Source organism: Scyliorhinus canicula, chromosome 5 (genome assembly GCF_902713615.1).
Source record: "Scyliorhinus canicula chromosome 5, sScyCan1.1, whole genome shotgun sequence".
Taxonomy (NCBI): Eukaryota; Metazoa; Chordata; class Chondrichthyes; order Carcharhiniformes; family Scyliorhinidae; genus Scyliorhinus; species Scyliorhinus canicula.
Window position 1 is genome coordinate 190,897,739 of NC_052150.1, and position 16,388 is coordinate 190,914,126.

At 42.0% G+C, this 16,388-nt stretch overlaps 1 protein-coding gene across 9 annotated transcripts in view; it reads right to left on the reverse strand.

The window, feature by feature from the left end:
- LOC119966499 (partitioning defective 3 homolog) overlaps window positions 1-16,388 on the reverse strand; it is a 939,848-nt gene that overhangs the window by 321,054 nt on the left and 602,406 nt on the right. For all 9 annotated transcript variants that reach the window (XM_038798290.1, XM_038798285.1, XM_038798283.1 and 6 more), the window contains one exon: window positions 2,636-2,786. In XM_038798290.1, the coding sequence (XP_038654218.1) occupies window positions 2,636-2,786 (151 nt within the window). The remainder of the gene's footprint in view (window positions 1-2,635; window positions 2,787-16,388) is intronic.

The window sequence follows — 16,388 nt, forward strand, 5'->3', positions numbered from 1 at the left end:
CTTGAACCCAGAACCTTCTGAATCAGGGATGAGAGTGTTACCAACAGAGGCTGGTGCTGACTAATGCTGACAACTGAGGTCCCATAACTACAGCATGGTTTCCAGTATACACAACAGAATTGACCATTGCCAAAGGGCATTCAGAGGGTGAGGGGTATCGGCAAGGTGCAGAGGGGAAGAAAGTTTCCTGAAAGGAATGACAGGAAGGTACAAGTGAATGGATCAACGAGAGAACTGAGCTGAACAAGAGTTAATTCTGAATCCTAGCTTTAATCTTGTTGGTATTTGCATCATGCTGGCACAGGATTCAAAGCCATATTGGTTTTACACATAAAAGGACTGCTCAATGGAAATTATGGGTGGAAGTTTCCCAATAGTCGGTGATCAAACAGCAGGACCATTTGCAAGTCAGGAACCTGAATGGTGATGAAGCAGGCTTTGCCAAGGTTCTTTAACGGAGCCACAACGTGAGCATTGTGCCTCAGAGTTCTTTGGCCAATCAGGGAAGACAGATGACATTTTGGATCTGACGCCCCCAGCATTCTCCTGCACAGCACTCCTTTCAACAACACTTATTCCTCGCTCTCCAGGCACCTCACATCTCATCAGATGAACCAAAATGTACACTCACCCTCAGTACACTGCCCTCTCAGAATCACACAACTGTTACAGCCCAGAAGGAATATACTGACCCATTGTGTCTGCACCATCTCTCCAAAACAAGCACCATGACTTAGTGCCATTCCTCTGCCTTTTCCCCATACCCCTGAACATTTTTGTTCAGAGGTATCGGGAAAAGCCTACAAAACAGCTTGAACTCGAACAAAGCTCTACATTAATTAACAGTACTAATTTGGATTTGACACGTACTCCTAAATAATACAGTTGATTAACATATAAACTACACTCATCTACAACAAATCTCTGTACTGTTATAAACTATGATCTTCTCTTATTCACACTATCTTTACTTTAGTCTGTCTCAAGCTAACTCCTTCACTACTCTCTCCCACAAGGCTTAGCAACAATGTCTTATATACTTGTAACTGTAGCTCCGTCTAGTGGCTGTTCTTAGACATTCCATTAACCCTTGCAGTTCTAACATTTGTGATAATACAACATTATATGCTTTATTAACAGCCCTCGCCACCTCTCCTGCCACCTTCAACAAGCTATGCACATAAACACCCAGGTTGCTCTGTTCTTTCAGCCACGCCTCATTATGCATCCAGACATCAACTAGAGTCATAGATGATTTGGAAGGGGCAATTGGAAGTGTGTGGGAGGTTACGGGATGCAAGGGGCGAGGGCTGGACGGCCTTCCTGTATTTAATTTTAACTGGGCAAAGCCCCACAGCAACGAGGCAAGCCTTTTCAATAGCCCACCTTAGCACCCTGCAGTACGTTGCTTCCAACCTCTTTCATGGATTGACTGGCCTGGCTGCAGCACACACCTGTACCTTCACATTGTAAATCCCATCCTTGTGAGAATTTTCTCCCGAGGGCAAGTGGGCTGAACGGGAATTTTACCAATTCCTACCACCACATTGAGGATGCAAATCCAAGCCCGCATCTCCAAAAGTTATCATAATACCACTAGCAAGATCAGCTTTGAATTCCAAGGGAAAGTTGACCGGGCTCCATTGCAGGGGATAGGGTGGGAAGAAAACACAAAACCTTTTCCAGTCTCGTGGCAAAATATATATATTTTTAATGGCTTTTGCTTGCATTATTTTCTCCCACATTATAAAGAAAATTATCACATTGAAAATAGAATTTTCAGTTATAACTTCTGAAACCATTATGATCAACACATGATCCTGGATATCTATGAACAGATCTCGATATGATCCACAGCTTTGGACAATTATAAATCTTTGGTTTTGAATTCCAAATTGATTAATTTAAAATAGTTCAATCTGTAAAAACAGACAATAGTAAACAGCAGAACCTATGAGATTTAGTATATTTGTTAATTCCTTATGCATTTAGTGTGATGGATGTCGCACTAAACATGAAATCACATTGGCTCCTCCATCTCTATCATTATAGCATTGTAAACTTCATTATAATCAGGTTGAAGATGAGGTTTAAACAAAGGAAAGGTAATATTTGCACACTGTCCTGGGATAGTGACTTGACAGATGAGGCAAAGATGCATATAGTGCTCAATATAGAGCCGAAGGGAGAATGGAAAATTTTGTCTGTCCCTGAAATTATTTATTTTTTAGAAATGAAAATGAAAAATATTTCTGAATTCCACACATTGACCTTTAATCTGGGTATTGATACATCAATTTTTATTAACTAAATGCTTCTCTAAGAATTTTTAACCGTCTCACAGGAATAACCTCATTAACCATGTCACGTGAAGAGTGCAATCTTGATCTGAATAAAAATAATTCTCACCAAGTAAACAGTTTCCACCACCCACCCCCAACCAAGTTTCACTGTTTTCGACATTACAAAACATTGCAAAAAGCCAATGTCAGAACAAATATATAATTGGAATACCCCAGACATAAAAAAAAGCGAACCTGATTTTAATGATCTTGTGTGAGAGAAAATAAATCTACTAATTATTCTCCATCAGATCCTAAGAAAATGTGGTCCATCAAAGGGCTGCGTGACTCACCCATCAATCTGTTAAGCCCAATTTTCCTGGTGGGTGACTCCTCCAGTCCCTCGATTCCACTGTAAAGTGAATGTGAAATCCTTCGCTCTCTGTCGTCCATCACAGCATCAATAGGCAAATCAAGCCCAGGGGGACTCCCAGGTGTCTCGAGCTGGGGAGAAAGTGAAAATCTACATTGAAGTACCATTGAGCAGCATGGGGGGGCGAATTGTAACTAATGTGCCCTGGGCCCAATCCAACTGGCCACCCAAAGAATAAAAACTCCTCACCAGGATTCAAACTAATTTGCTATGACAGTCGTGCTTAATGACTAACTCTCTATGCCACTTTGCACAATGCCTCCCATGGCGCCCTGTCAGACTTCAACCCCACCACCACCCCACCCCCACTTCAGTTCTTTCAGTGTGTTTTTCGTTTAAATTAGAAAATCATTAGAATCTCAGAAAGGTTTAAAAATGCACAATGGATTGCATATTTTTTTGTTTTCAGAAATGACAAAATTACAGATGCAGACGATGAGTGAGAATGTGCAATCACACGCCAATTTTGTTTTTCTCCGGGGTTTAAGGCTGGTCAAATATTTGTCTCTTATTTGGTCCTGAAACATAAAATAGGCTTATTTAACTAGCTCTGGCATTTGCTATGGGATTTAACTAATTCAGAGTGATTGATACATGTCAATTAAACTAATCCATATAACCCTGAGCAGTAGAATATCGATACCGTTTGATTTGAAGTCAAGTTTTATGAGAAGCAACAAGCCACTATTTCCAGTAAGATGCCCTCCAATCAGTTTGTAGATGTGATTATCTCAAAAGGATAGGTTGCAGGGGATTACCCCCAAGCTGTTCATATCTGGGAGCTGGATTCAAACCAGGCAGGGGACAAGGCAAAGAGAGGCTTCTGGCTACCAGGGCCCACTGTGAAATAAGTTGTGGAAAATCCTCATTCCACTTCCAAGTGAACCCGCAAGCCGTCACCTAACACCAAGTGAGTGAAACTGACGGCTTGCTGCCAGGATGGGCGCTGTGGCAGACAGAAAATGCCACATAATTGCTGGTCTGAGATTGGACTGAAGCACGTTGCAAAGTCAGAGGAGAAAAATCTTTGGGTTGCATCAGATCCAACTATACCAGACTTGTAAAATGCTCAATGCCATCGTGGTGTGCCTGAAATACTAAGTGCCTCATTTATCAACACTAACGAACCTCACTGCAAGAGTCCAACATTCACAAATATACAAAAACTATTTATAATATGTGCAAAACGGAACAAGGAACGAATTAGAACACTCTGCTGAACTGACAGTAATATGAATGATTCAGGAGAATCTGTCCCTTTACAAAAAAGTAACATCTGTTTTCAGAGGGATAATATCCCTCTGCACCTTCAGACGTGTGATTTTTGCTGTTCCTGCACAGGTGGCATAATTCTCCTCTGTGCATGTTTATGCCCGCTTACAATTTCCTGCTATTAGTTTTCTGCAATGATGGGCATCAGGTTGCATCTGTGGCTGCAAGAACAGCATTGTCAAGGGTTGAGCAAGCATTAAATCAATAGATTTCTCTTTGTATAATTCAGATGCCATATAAGTAACTTGGGTGGATATTATGGAATCGTCCAAAAGTTTCCGAAACAGGTTTCTTGAGTTGGTGTTTGATTCTCGGCAATTAGGTAAATGCATTTGAGTTGATCTTTGTTGGTCTGCAAATGTGCTTGATGTAGGGCTCTCGATTACTGATGGTGGGGGGGGGGGGGGGGGGGGAGTAGATGTGGTTCCACTAACTCTGTGGTATTCTTCATTTACAATGATCTGGTAGAATCAGCATCTTATAAACTGGCAACATGTGGTGTACGTCCAAAGTGATATGTCCAAAACAATAGCTGTTGCATCGAACACTAAAACTATGATGTTCTCAAAACCAAGCCCCATCAAGTCTGCTCCGCCATTCAATCATGGTTGGCACTTTTCTCACCCCATTCTCCTGCCTTCTCCCCATAACCCCTGATCCCCTTATTAATCAAGAACCTATCTACCTCTGTCTTAAAGACACTCAGTGATTTGGCCTCCACTGCCTTCTGCGGCAATGAGTTCCACAGATCCACCACCCTCTGGCGGAAGAAATTCCTCCTCATCTCTGTTTTAAAGGATCGTCCCCTTCAGTCTGAGGCCGTGCCCTCGGGTTCTTGTTTCTTCGACTAGTGGAAACATCCTCTCCATGTTCATTCTATCTAGGCCTCTCTCAGTATTCTGTAATAGCATTCTTACTGTCAAGTGAGGAAAGCCAATGATTTCCAGCTGCCCCGGAGCATTTGCATTTATAATTTAAAAACATATGGGTGTTCACTTTTAGTCAAAAAATTATCCTGGAAGAGGGGCTTCCATTTGGAAATGTATTCTTACAGTCCAAATACAATGCAATTCTTTTTTAAAATAAATTTAGAGTTTTTTCCAATTAAGAGGCAATTTAGCGTGGCCAATTCACCTACCCTGCACATCTTTGGGTTGTGGGAGCGAAACCCACACAATCACTGGGAGAATGTGCAACCACCACATGGACAGTGACCCAGAGCCGGGATCGAACCTGGGACCTCGGCGCCGTGAGGCAGCAAGGCTAACCCACTGCGCTACCGTGCTGCCCTTAAATACAATGCAATTCTGTAGCAATTCAGAGGACAACTGGTTCACACTAAGCCAGCACGGTAGCATGGTGGTTAGCATAAATGCTTCACAGCTCCAGGGTCCCAGGTTCGGTTCCCGGCTGGGTCACTGTCTGTGCGGAGTCTGCACGTCCTCCCCGTGTTTGCGTGGGTTTCCTCCGGGTGCTCCGGTTTCCTCCCACAGTCCAACAGGGGCACAGCTAACATTTTTTCATATTTGCGAATTGTAATTTCTATACCATTCACGTCTAGACGTTCCCCTCCAAGTCACTCACCAACCTGACTTGGAAACATATCATCATTTCTTCACAGTCACTTGATCAAAATCCTGGAACTCCCTCTTTAACAGCAAAAATAGATGCTGCCGCATTAACTAATAAAACCTAAAGTGACAAGAATTTGCCATTAGATTACACGTGGAAGTGGAATGAGGTGACAACTTCTCCCCATTTTTTGACACCTCCAATCGTTTGTTTACCTGACAATATGGGAAGCCCAGAATTACACTGGGCTATGCAACTGTGTTTTAAAGCACTAAATGTTGTGGGAAGAGGCTGCTGGTACGACAGAGATGGTGTTCGAAAATTTTGCAAATGCAGTCACCAAAAATGGCCTGAAGCATCCTCAATTAGAAATTAATTCACAATAGAAGCAGGAAGCTCCTTTGGGGTTGGAACGAAGGTACTTTTCTGCGCAGAACTTGACTCTGCATCTGCTGTGCTCTACCTGAGAGCACGTGATGCTTGCTAACGCAAAGGCTAGAAAGTGTTTTATTTCTCATTTCTCAATTTGACGAATGAAAAAATTAAAAAGCTTCCACACTGCAAAATCGAGTTTCTTTTCAATAAAATAGAGAGTTTAACTGCTTTGATACCAACTGCATTATATACATTTCCCATATGTAGAAGTTAAGATTCTGCCCAAGTCGAAGCTCAGGCAAACACAGTGCTATCTTAAGTCCTGAGGTGTATAGACCTGTCTTACTTGAAAATTAGGACCACCCACATGGACAGCACAAGTACTTCTGAAGGTGGTCACAATGAAAAGTGCCCAAAGTCATGATCCAGCTGTAACAAGACCCATTTGTAAAACAAAATGGGGACCTCATTCGATTACATGTGCATCAAGGCAATCAATCACACTATTCCTTGGAGGATTTGAAGAGGATACGGGAAAGCGGAACAGGAAGAGATTAACCAATGCTGTTCCCAGGCCTCAATAATCTTGGGCATAAGTGTGCAATGTCAAAAAAATAACAAACTGGCAGCACATCCGTGCCCGTGAATAGTTTCTTACAAGAGAGTGTGCAACACAATGCTTGCAGAAAATGAGCAGGAAAAACAAGCCTCACTTCTGAGGTGGATGTGACAGCACTTTGAAGCATTCCTGATGTATGTGGCATTGCCATCAGTTAAGGAACATCAATCTACATTCTTTGTTTGGGAATTTCACATATGGTGGTCATTAAGCAGAGATCACATTGGAAGCAATTCGAATTCCAATCTCGCACAATGGAAAAATATTTTTGTAATTGGGTTTAATCATAAGGCAGTATAAATCTGCAAACTAAAGGGGAAAGGGGGGGAGGGGGGAAGGTGGGGAAGGTAACGAAGGAACCCAGGGGATTATCAGGGAGAGACATGGAAAAAGAGGATGAGAGGGGCAGAGAGCCCCCCCCCCCCCCCCCCCCCACAGCGAACCCACAAGGATAACAGCAGGAATCACATAATGAAGGAAAGAAGTATAACAATATGACATCCAGGGTGTAAGATGGGGCTAGGAGGGAGCCCAACCATCAACAGCGGAGGAAGGGGCAGGGAGGACAAGGAATGGGGGGGGGGCTGATAAAAGGGGTATGTGTAAAATTGTACATAAGAAACATAATACTCTATCAATATTATGTGCTTTATATGTCAAATTGTCAAACAGTTAAAATTGGAAAATGCCAATAAAAATACTTTTTTTATAAAAACCTGCAAACTCAGTTATTTTAAAGAACCAAACGCATGAGCAGTTCTCCAACAATGCCTCAAATTCAAGGAACTACATCACATCACTTCAATATTACAGCGTCTTGATCTTGTACAAAATATATTAAATGTTTGAACTTCCTTAAATATTCTGATTCTGTTGAGACACCTGCATGTTACAGGCAATCATTGCACATTCACCAATTACTGCTCTTACTTCACTTATGTTATGATGTGGAGATGCCGGCGTTGGACTGGGGTGAGCACAGTAAGAAGTCTTACAACACCAGGTTAAAGTCCAACATGTTAACCTTAAAAGTAAGGTTAAGGGGGGAGGGGTTGTTGGGTTACGGGTATAGGGTGGATATGTGGGTTTGAGTGGGGTGATCATGGCTCGGCACAACATTGAGGGCCGAAGGGCCTGTTCTGTGCTGTACTGTTCTATGTTCTATGTTTGTTTCAAACACTAGCTTTCGAAACACTGCTCCTTCTTCGGGTCACCTGAGGACTTTAACCTGGTGTTGTAAGACTTCTTACTATCTTCACTTATGTTCACCTCCCCTCTCCCCCACTCCTACACCACTTTCCAGGTAACATTTAATAAATACCATACCCGGATTGTGTTCAATTCCTGTTTGCAGGGCAAACAAAGTAGAAACTACACCTGGTTAAAACTGGTGGCTAACCTTTTTGGCCAGGCCGACATATTCTGATGAAATAGACAATAAATAAATAAAAATAATCAAGAAATGCTACTGAATTTTGCTGAAGTAACAAATATGGGTATGAATTGACGACATTGTGTTTTCCTCCCGAGATAGCTATTAAACAAATGTAAGTCTAATGTGATACGGTCAATATTTTAAGTTTAGTGAAAAGCCAACAAATAAATGTTCTTCTCCTCCTCGTTCTGGTTCGTTGCCTGATTATGTTTCATGATAATCATCAAATTCCTTAATATTTTCCCCAAGTGAACATTCTTCACCTGTGGGCCTGGCCAGAAATGTCAGCTATTTGACTACATTAGGAATGAGACAAGGACACTATACAACAGCCTGGGAGTTGCCATTAACCAGAAACTACCCAGGACCAGCCATATAAATACTGCGGCGATAAGAGAAGGTAGGAGGCTGGAAATTCTGTGGCATGTACCTCGCCTCCCGACCTTCCATACCCAGACCTCTACCACCAAGAAGGACAAGGGCAGTGGACACACGAGGACAGTAGATACATGGGAACTTCACCACCTGGAAGTTCCCCTCCAAGCTCCACACCGTCCTGACTTAGAACTACATCGCTGTTCCTTCACTGTTGCTGGATCAAACCCTGGAACTCCCTTCCTAACAACGCTGGGATTGTACCTACACCCGATGGGACTACAGGCATTCAAGAAAGCAGCTCACTGCCACCTTCTCAAAGGTAATTAGAGCTAAGCAACAAATGCTGGCGTAACCAGTATCACCCACATCCGTGGAAGAATAAAAAAAAAACATTTGTACCTTTCCAGCAGGAGTCACTGGCTACTGATCATGAAGCCTGGCCCAACCTCTCTCCAAATTAACCTTCCCAATTGCTCTCCCACCTCAGACAAGATAATTCAGGAAAGTGCATACATTACATACATAGAACATACAGTGCAGTAGGAGGTCATTCTGCCCATTGAGTTTGCACCGACCCACTTAAGCCCTCACTTCCACCCAATCCCCGTAACCCAATAACACCTCCCAATCTTTTTGGTCACTAAGGGCAATTTATCATGGCCAATCCACCTAACCGACACATTTTTGGACTGTGGGAGGAAACCGGAGCACCCGGAGGAACCCCACGCAGACACGGGGAGAATGTGCAGACTCCGCACAGACAGTGACCCAGTGGGGAATTGAACCTGGGACTCTGGTGCTGTGAAGCCACAGTGCTATCCACTTGTGCTACCGTGTTGCCCCGAATATCACTCTTAATATCACTTCTTGATATTAACACAATAACTAGAAGCAGGGGTAGACCATATGGCTCTTCGAGCCTGCTCCACTTTCAATACAAACATGGCTGATCATCTGTCTTAACTCCACGCTCCTGCCTGCTTCCCATGTCTCTTGATTTCCCTTTCCCAACCTTCAATACAGTCAACGATGGAGCACCTACAACACTCTGGAGTTGAGATTTCCATAATTTCACAAGTTTTCAATTGAAGACATTTTTCCTCAACTCATTCATGAGCCTGTGCCTTTGTGTTCTAGATTGCCAACCACCAGTCATTGCAGTTAATCCACTGTGCCATTTATTGAGGAAAACATATATAATGAAATATGAAATATGTGATATTAAGAAGTGATAGTCGGGGCCGCACGGTAACACAAGTGGATAGCACTGTGGCTTCACAGCGCAGGATCCCAGGTTCAATTCCCCACTGGGTCACTGTCTGTGCGGAGTCTGCATGTTCTCCCCGTGTCTGCACGTTCTCCCCGTGTCTGTGTGGGTTTCCTCTGGGTGCTCCGGTTTCCTCCCACAGTCCAAAGACGTGCCGGTTAGGTGGATTGGCCATGATAAATTGCCCTTAGTGACCAAAAAGATTAGGAGGTGTTATGAAAAATGAAACCAATGGGGAGATGGTGGGAAGAGAGACATAAAGTTTCATCAAATAAATTGTTTCAAAACATGGGGAAAAGGAGGGGAGTAGAGCACGGCACAGCAGCTGGCAACATGGGACAAAGGGAAGTGACGGATGCACATTCTGGAGTCAAACGAAGGAAGAAGAACCAGAATCAGAGGAGGATATTGGGGGGGGGGGGGGGGGGGGTTAATAGAAATATGGGGCTGAAAAACGTATATAAATATAATGGTGACACAATGACAGATTTGAATAAAGGAATGGGAATTTTTAATTCAAAGCATTTAAGGATGGGTTTGGGAGAACAAGGCTAATTAGAGAAAAGGAGTTGTTAAGTGATAGGATGGGCAAGTGTTTTTGATGAGCTGCAGTTTACAGAGGGCAGAAGATCAGACAATAACCGGTATAGCTTTGAAACAGCTGTAGGTGCAGGTGAGGAAGACGTGGATGAAGATTTCAGCAGACTGAGCTTGATACAGGAAATATGACAAAGATAAAAATGAACACATTTTGCAACGGAATTCATTTCGGGTCAAATATGGCTCCAAGGCCATAAACAGTCTAGTGCTGCCCGGGACTGTAACACGATTTGTAGTTTAAGAGGAAAAGATCATAGACAATAGTTTCATTCTGCCAAACGTTTAGTTGGAGAAAATTACAGCTCATTAAAGGCTGGATGCCAGATAATGAGTCACAGGGCAGAGTTTGAAAGATGTGGGGGGAAAGTAGAGCTGACTGCAATCAACTTAAATCTAAAATTGTACTCTAGGTCTACAGATAATGTTGCCAAGAGGCAATACACAAGTGAGGTAGAGGGCAGGTGCCAAGGATTAATGCTCAAAGGACAGGCAAGATCAATAGCATGGAGTGTGGGAAAAGATCAGATGATTGGTAAAAGAAGAACAATGTTCCATCGAGCTGGTGTTCGACGAGGATAGTGTCCAGTGCTAGTTAAGAAGAACGTGGAAGGATAATGCACTACAATGATAGTTCATGATCTTGGTTAGGACCATTTCAATCCTATGGAGGGGTAGAAACTTGATGGCAGTGATCAAAATTTGAGGTTTCTGCTTCAGTTATACAGGAGATTGGTGAAACTGCATCTCGAGTACTGTGCACAATATTGGTCTCCTTATTTAAGGAAGGATGTTGCAAGCAGTTCAGAGAAGGTTTGGCAATACCTGGGATGAGAGGGTTGTTCTATGAGGAAAGTTTGGATAGGATAGACTTGTATCAGAGTTCAGAAGAGTGAGAGGTTCAGAAGAGTGAGAGGAACATAAAAGTTCCTGAGGGATATTGGCAGGGCAGATGTGGAGACGATGTCTCCTGTCGCCACCTAAGATGGACACTGGGCTAACAAAATGGAGAACTGCTAAGGCTGTAGGGAGAATACAGTCTTAGCCAGGACAAGCAGTTTGCAAAGGCTAATTAGCATTCTGCACGTATCGAAACTAGTTTATGGCCAGGTGCAAAATCTCAACCAAAGGTGTAAATAGCAAAACGCTTTGCATAGTAATGAGGCGATCCAGATCTGGGCCCACACAATAGCAACATTTGAGTTTGAATGGATACTTTGAGTGGACGCCCAGACGAAACGGCACCAGAAGTATCCATCACAAAAGACCCTAGAGACCGCCCCACCCATCGAGAAGAGACCCTCAGATTGGGGGATTTGTAAGATATCAATTGGGAAATGACCCAATCGATACATGGCAGGTAGAGGCCCGCCCCGAAAAGGCACGGACATTGGGGGATCTATAAAGGTATCTATAAAGCACATGGTTCTGTCTGTTTTTGTGCTCCGGCTTGGACTGCTGTTTTGACTCCGACTCCAGCCTCCAGATCCTGTTTTCCATCACCAGCCGTTGAGCACCAGCCATCGTTCAGTAAGTGCCAAACGACGCTCGCTACGTGACCCCGGCATTGCTTATACATTATCCGGCTAATAGAGAACAGAAGGTGCAGCCCTGAAAGGAACAAAGGCCTTGTCCCCTGACCTTGCTGGTTCCTACTTAGATAAGTATTTAGTCGTTTAAATAGTAGAAATAAGTATTAGTCTTTAGCGTATGCATGCGTATTTATTATATTTGTATAATAAATATCAATCGTTTGAACTTACTAATCGGTGTATAGTTTTATTACTTTGAACCTGACCTTGAAATACTTGTGAGGTGTCTAAATACGGCACCTGGCGACTCCGAGCTGAAAATACACACACAGAGCTGTAGTAGTGTTAAGCACACGGCCTTTAAACGGAGGCGTGTTAATACACTCCAATAAACGCGTAATACACTCAAGTAAAACGTGCAACACTCCTCATGTGGGAATATCTAGAACTAGGGGCCAGTGCTTAAAAGTAGGGGGTCGCCAATTTAAGAAAGAGATGAGGAGAATTTTTTTTCTCTCAGAGATTACCGAGCCTTTGGAACTCTCTTCCTCAAATGGTGGTGCAAGTGGAGACTTTGAATGTTTTTAAGGTGGATCTGGATAGATTCTTGACATGCAAGGGGGGTGATTGGGGGGGGGGGGGGGGAGAGAGGAGGTGGAGCTGAGGTTGCAATCATGTTCTGATTAAATGGTGGCGCAGGCTCTGGGGGCCCACTGGCCTACTCCTGCTCCTAATTCATATGTTCCTACGCACATTTGAGTCTGCTGCAGAGCAGGTAGGGAAATGGGTGAATCATTGATGCACAAGTACAAGCACAGCTCAGATATTCCTCAGTCCTTGGATGAATACGTGGATGACAATCCTGTGCAGGCTCAAGCTTGAAGAATTCTTGTCTGGGTGAGATACAAGATGCCGGGTGTCACCCGCAGCATTGCATCCCAGCACAAGCCGCTATTTTCCAGAAAGGGAGAAAATGGCAACAAAGAGAAAAGGGGAATACCTGAAAATTATCAGCAATCATTAAAACAATTACAGGCTTATTCACGGATTTCACAACCGTCTGCAGCCCAGAAAATATTTTAAGCTGCTTCAGAGCTAAACAGGACTTGGGACCTTTGAGGGCTACACTATCATCACAATCATATTTAAAAACTAAATTTTATTCAACATTTTCTGCACATAAAAATTGATTTTGTACTGCAGTTTTTTCAGATATGATAAGCAGTCATTTCAGAAAAATTAAACCCTGAGAACAAATAGAATAGGCTGCATGAATTTGAAGCGGGTGTGGGGGTGGGGGGGGGGGGGGGGGGGGGGAGCCTTTCACATTCAAATTGTTCAAAACAGGGGTAGTACTGTATTGAATGAAAGGTCACTATGGAGCTTAGAAGTTTCAAAAAACAACAGCTTTTGAACTAGCGGAAAGGCAGCCAAATTAAATACCACAGATATACCATTCCAAATTCTTGTTAACACCAATTCCACATTCCACACAAAAGTGTTAAGTTGAGCCCATCTGCACCATTTAGAAATCTGAACGATGATAGTTGCTCAGAAGACATTTATTGATCACAAGTTTTTTTTTTAAATTGTAAATTATTTCGACATCTATTATTATAGTGACATTATTTTAATATCCAAACTGCTGAAGACCAACAGTTCGACTTAAAATTGTGAATATATGCGGAAGTAAAATAAACAAAAAGAACTCACTTTAATTTTTTTTTTAATGTTTTTTAACAAATGATATCACAGAACAGTAATAAAGCAGTCTCCATAGTAAATATCTTAAGTGTATGTGATATACTGGAGTTACTCTTTCAGCTTCCAGGCAAGGCCAAGAGCAAACTGAAATAAGCTTTCATGACAAAGACTTTGAAGTCAAAGCGCTGGACTAATTCCTCCTGACATTTGGAGGCTGGCAGAATGCCACAGGCACTCGAGGGGGCAGGAAAAATCGCACCACGTTCCAAACATATGAGACAGATGTCTGGAGAGGTCACATGCTTGTAAAAATATATTTTTTAGTTGCAAGTATTATCAGTTTAATGTGAATGAGACAGTGAATGAATTTGCAAATTCTAGATGTATCTACCCTGTTCCTATTTATTGCAGTGAAGGGTCAGCAAGAACTGCAGGAACCCTACAGTAAAATATTCAGATTTAAATCATAAAGCAAGCCTTTCGTAGCTTTGCTTTACTTGCAATTAAAAGGTTCTTTCAACCTAGTTTTAACAATGAGCTCAAAACCATCTTGATACAGATGACATACAAGTAGAATTTTCAAATGATAAATAACACAGCTCCTCATTTGAACTGATTTTCCTTCATTTACTTCAGATGCAGGCTACATTTGTCAATCAGAATAAGACCAGAATCACACGTGTCTTTTAAGAATCAGCTTTCACCCAATATTAGAACAGCTATCGAGCATCTAATTAGAAATTGACAACCTCATTTTCAGCACCAATAGGGTGACACTAAAAGCATATTTAAATCGGTCTTTTTCTAACCATTTATTAAATTAGAGGCTTGTAATGACATTTTCCTGGGAAACAAGTCAAGTCAAAAGGATATTAATTTCCGTGTGTTCAAACCACATTGTGTGGGCAAGCTTTCGTCCTTTGTTACTCCACGGCATTGATGATTTTAGAGACGATTTGCTTTGAGCAAATAATCTCTACTCACATGATGAGCAACATTCTGTTAGTTAGCATTCAGGTGCAAGAAAAATTTACACACGGAAAGATATTTTTATTAAAAACTGCTTTGCCATTAAACATATGTAGAGAAGGTCACAGTGTGCTCATCATTATAACTGAGTGGAGGGAAAAGTGGAGCTCTCTCCCTAGTGTCTTCATCAATGCTTATAAAACATAATTCAGTAGCCAGACCAATTGATAACTCGTTGGAGAAAAATCAATGAACAGTGGTTCCACAGACAATCTCTGATATAGCCAACAGAATCAACTCATTTCCTTTAATCCAGCAGACTTCATTTCAGCTTCCCTCCTGCCACTTTTAAATTAGTTACAACTGACGTGTCTGTATGGGTCCAAATGTAGCAGCTGAACACAATTCCTTTTGTATTTGGGGCACACAAATTGAGGCAGAGGTACTTTGCCCTAGTTGTGTCTTAGATAAGTGCCAGGCAAGTGCTGCAGGCACATACGAATCACATTTAAAATGAGGCACAATAATTCCTTGATTTTGGAAGCATTAAACAACAATGACATGCATATAATGTCCGCAACGCAGGGAAACATCATAAGAGATGTCACCGGATGAAGTCAGACACAAAAATGACACCACTAAGGAAAGAAAATTTTGGTTTTTTTTTTGGGGGGGGGGGGGGGGGGGGGGGGGAGAGAACTATAAAGCTTGGTTAACTCGGTCGGATTTAATGAGGGTTACAAAGGAAACGTGGAGGGGTTTAAGGGAGGACATTTCGAAGCTTAGGAGTCTCTCTGACTGATGGCATGACCAGGTCATGGGGAAATACAAATATGGTTCAAAAATGCAGCAGGAAAATGCACTGAAAGCAACCAAGTCACCGAGGTACACTACTCATCTCCAGGTGACAATAACTCTTGAAATAAAATGCTACTGTGCACAGCTGGATCAAATGCCAGGCTCAATTATCTACTGCCACTTGGGGACTCAACATAAAATCGACTCAGGGAAGGCCAATGAATATCATTCCTTGCAAGCAATTAATAGATCCTAACCAAGGTGAGGCATTTATAGTTCCATATTATATATAATCTATATTTTTTTTTAAAGAAACTGCAGCAATGTAAGGATAGGTCAATCTCGAAGGGTGGTGCAAACACCATGTAGGGAGCCAAGGGACACATTCTTATTCATAAATCTGCACCATTGTGTTGATAAAAATTAGACATTCCATTCACGAACAGCAAAACCCTCTTGGCTTTCGCGGGGTCCCGTGTCACCTTATATGTCGGCAAAAACATGATCTGTTCACTTCTCATGAGGAATTTAGGAACCGGTCACCAGCTTTGCACTTTAAAATGCTGGTTAGAAGCAGCTTAGGAAGCGTCATTTTCTTCAAACAGCATCCTGAGCTGATAGCATTAGGGTGGTGTGTGGGTCATACTCCAAATCATGAGTTATATCAAGTTGAGTTCTATATTTAAAAAATTCTATCCCCAGGCTGCTTTCGATTATCACTTTAAAAAATACAAACTGACTGCAAGACAGAAATTTCAGCAAGGTGGTGCTTTTTAATAACATTCAAATCTTTCTGGCAATACGGCATTTCTTCGAATTTAAAAGAGAGCTCAAATAAAAAAAGTTGAAGTTTAATTGTACTAAATATTCGACGGCAGATTGTGTGCTATGAAGAAAATAATGTTGAAGTTAAGAGGGAGAATAGGAACACAAGCTCTAACAGAGACTAGCAGCAATAAAACTATCTTTTAAAATCTATTTTGCCTCCTCTAACTGGCAGTCAAAGCACCTTGTTCAGCAAAGATAGAAATTAAGAAATACTCTAACCTTTGGGGATCACATTTTTATCTGACCCATATTTGGAAATATATTAGCATCTGCAATAAAGATTTTATCTGTGAAATCAGATTTTATTCATAACACGGTCAATTCTAT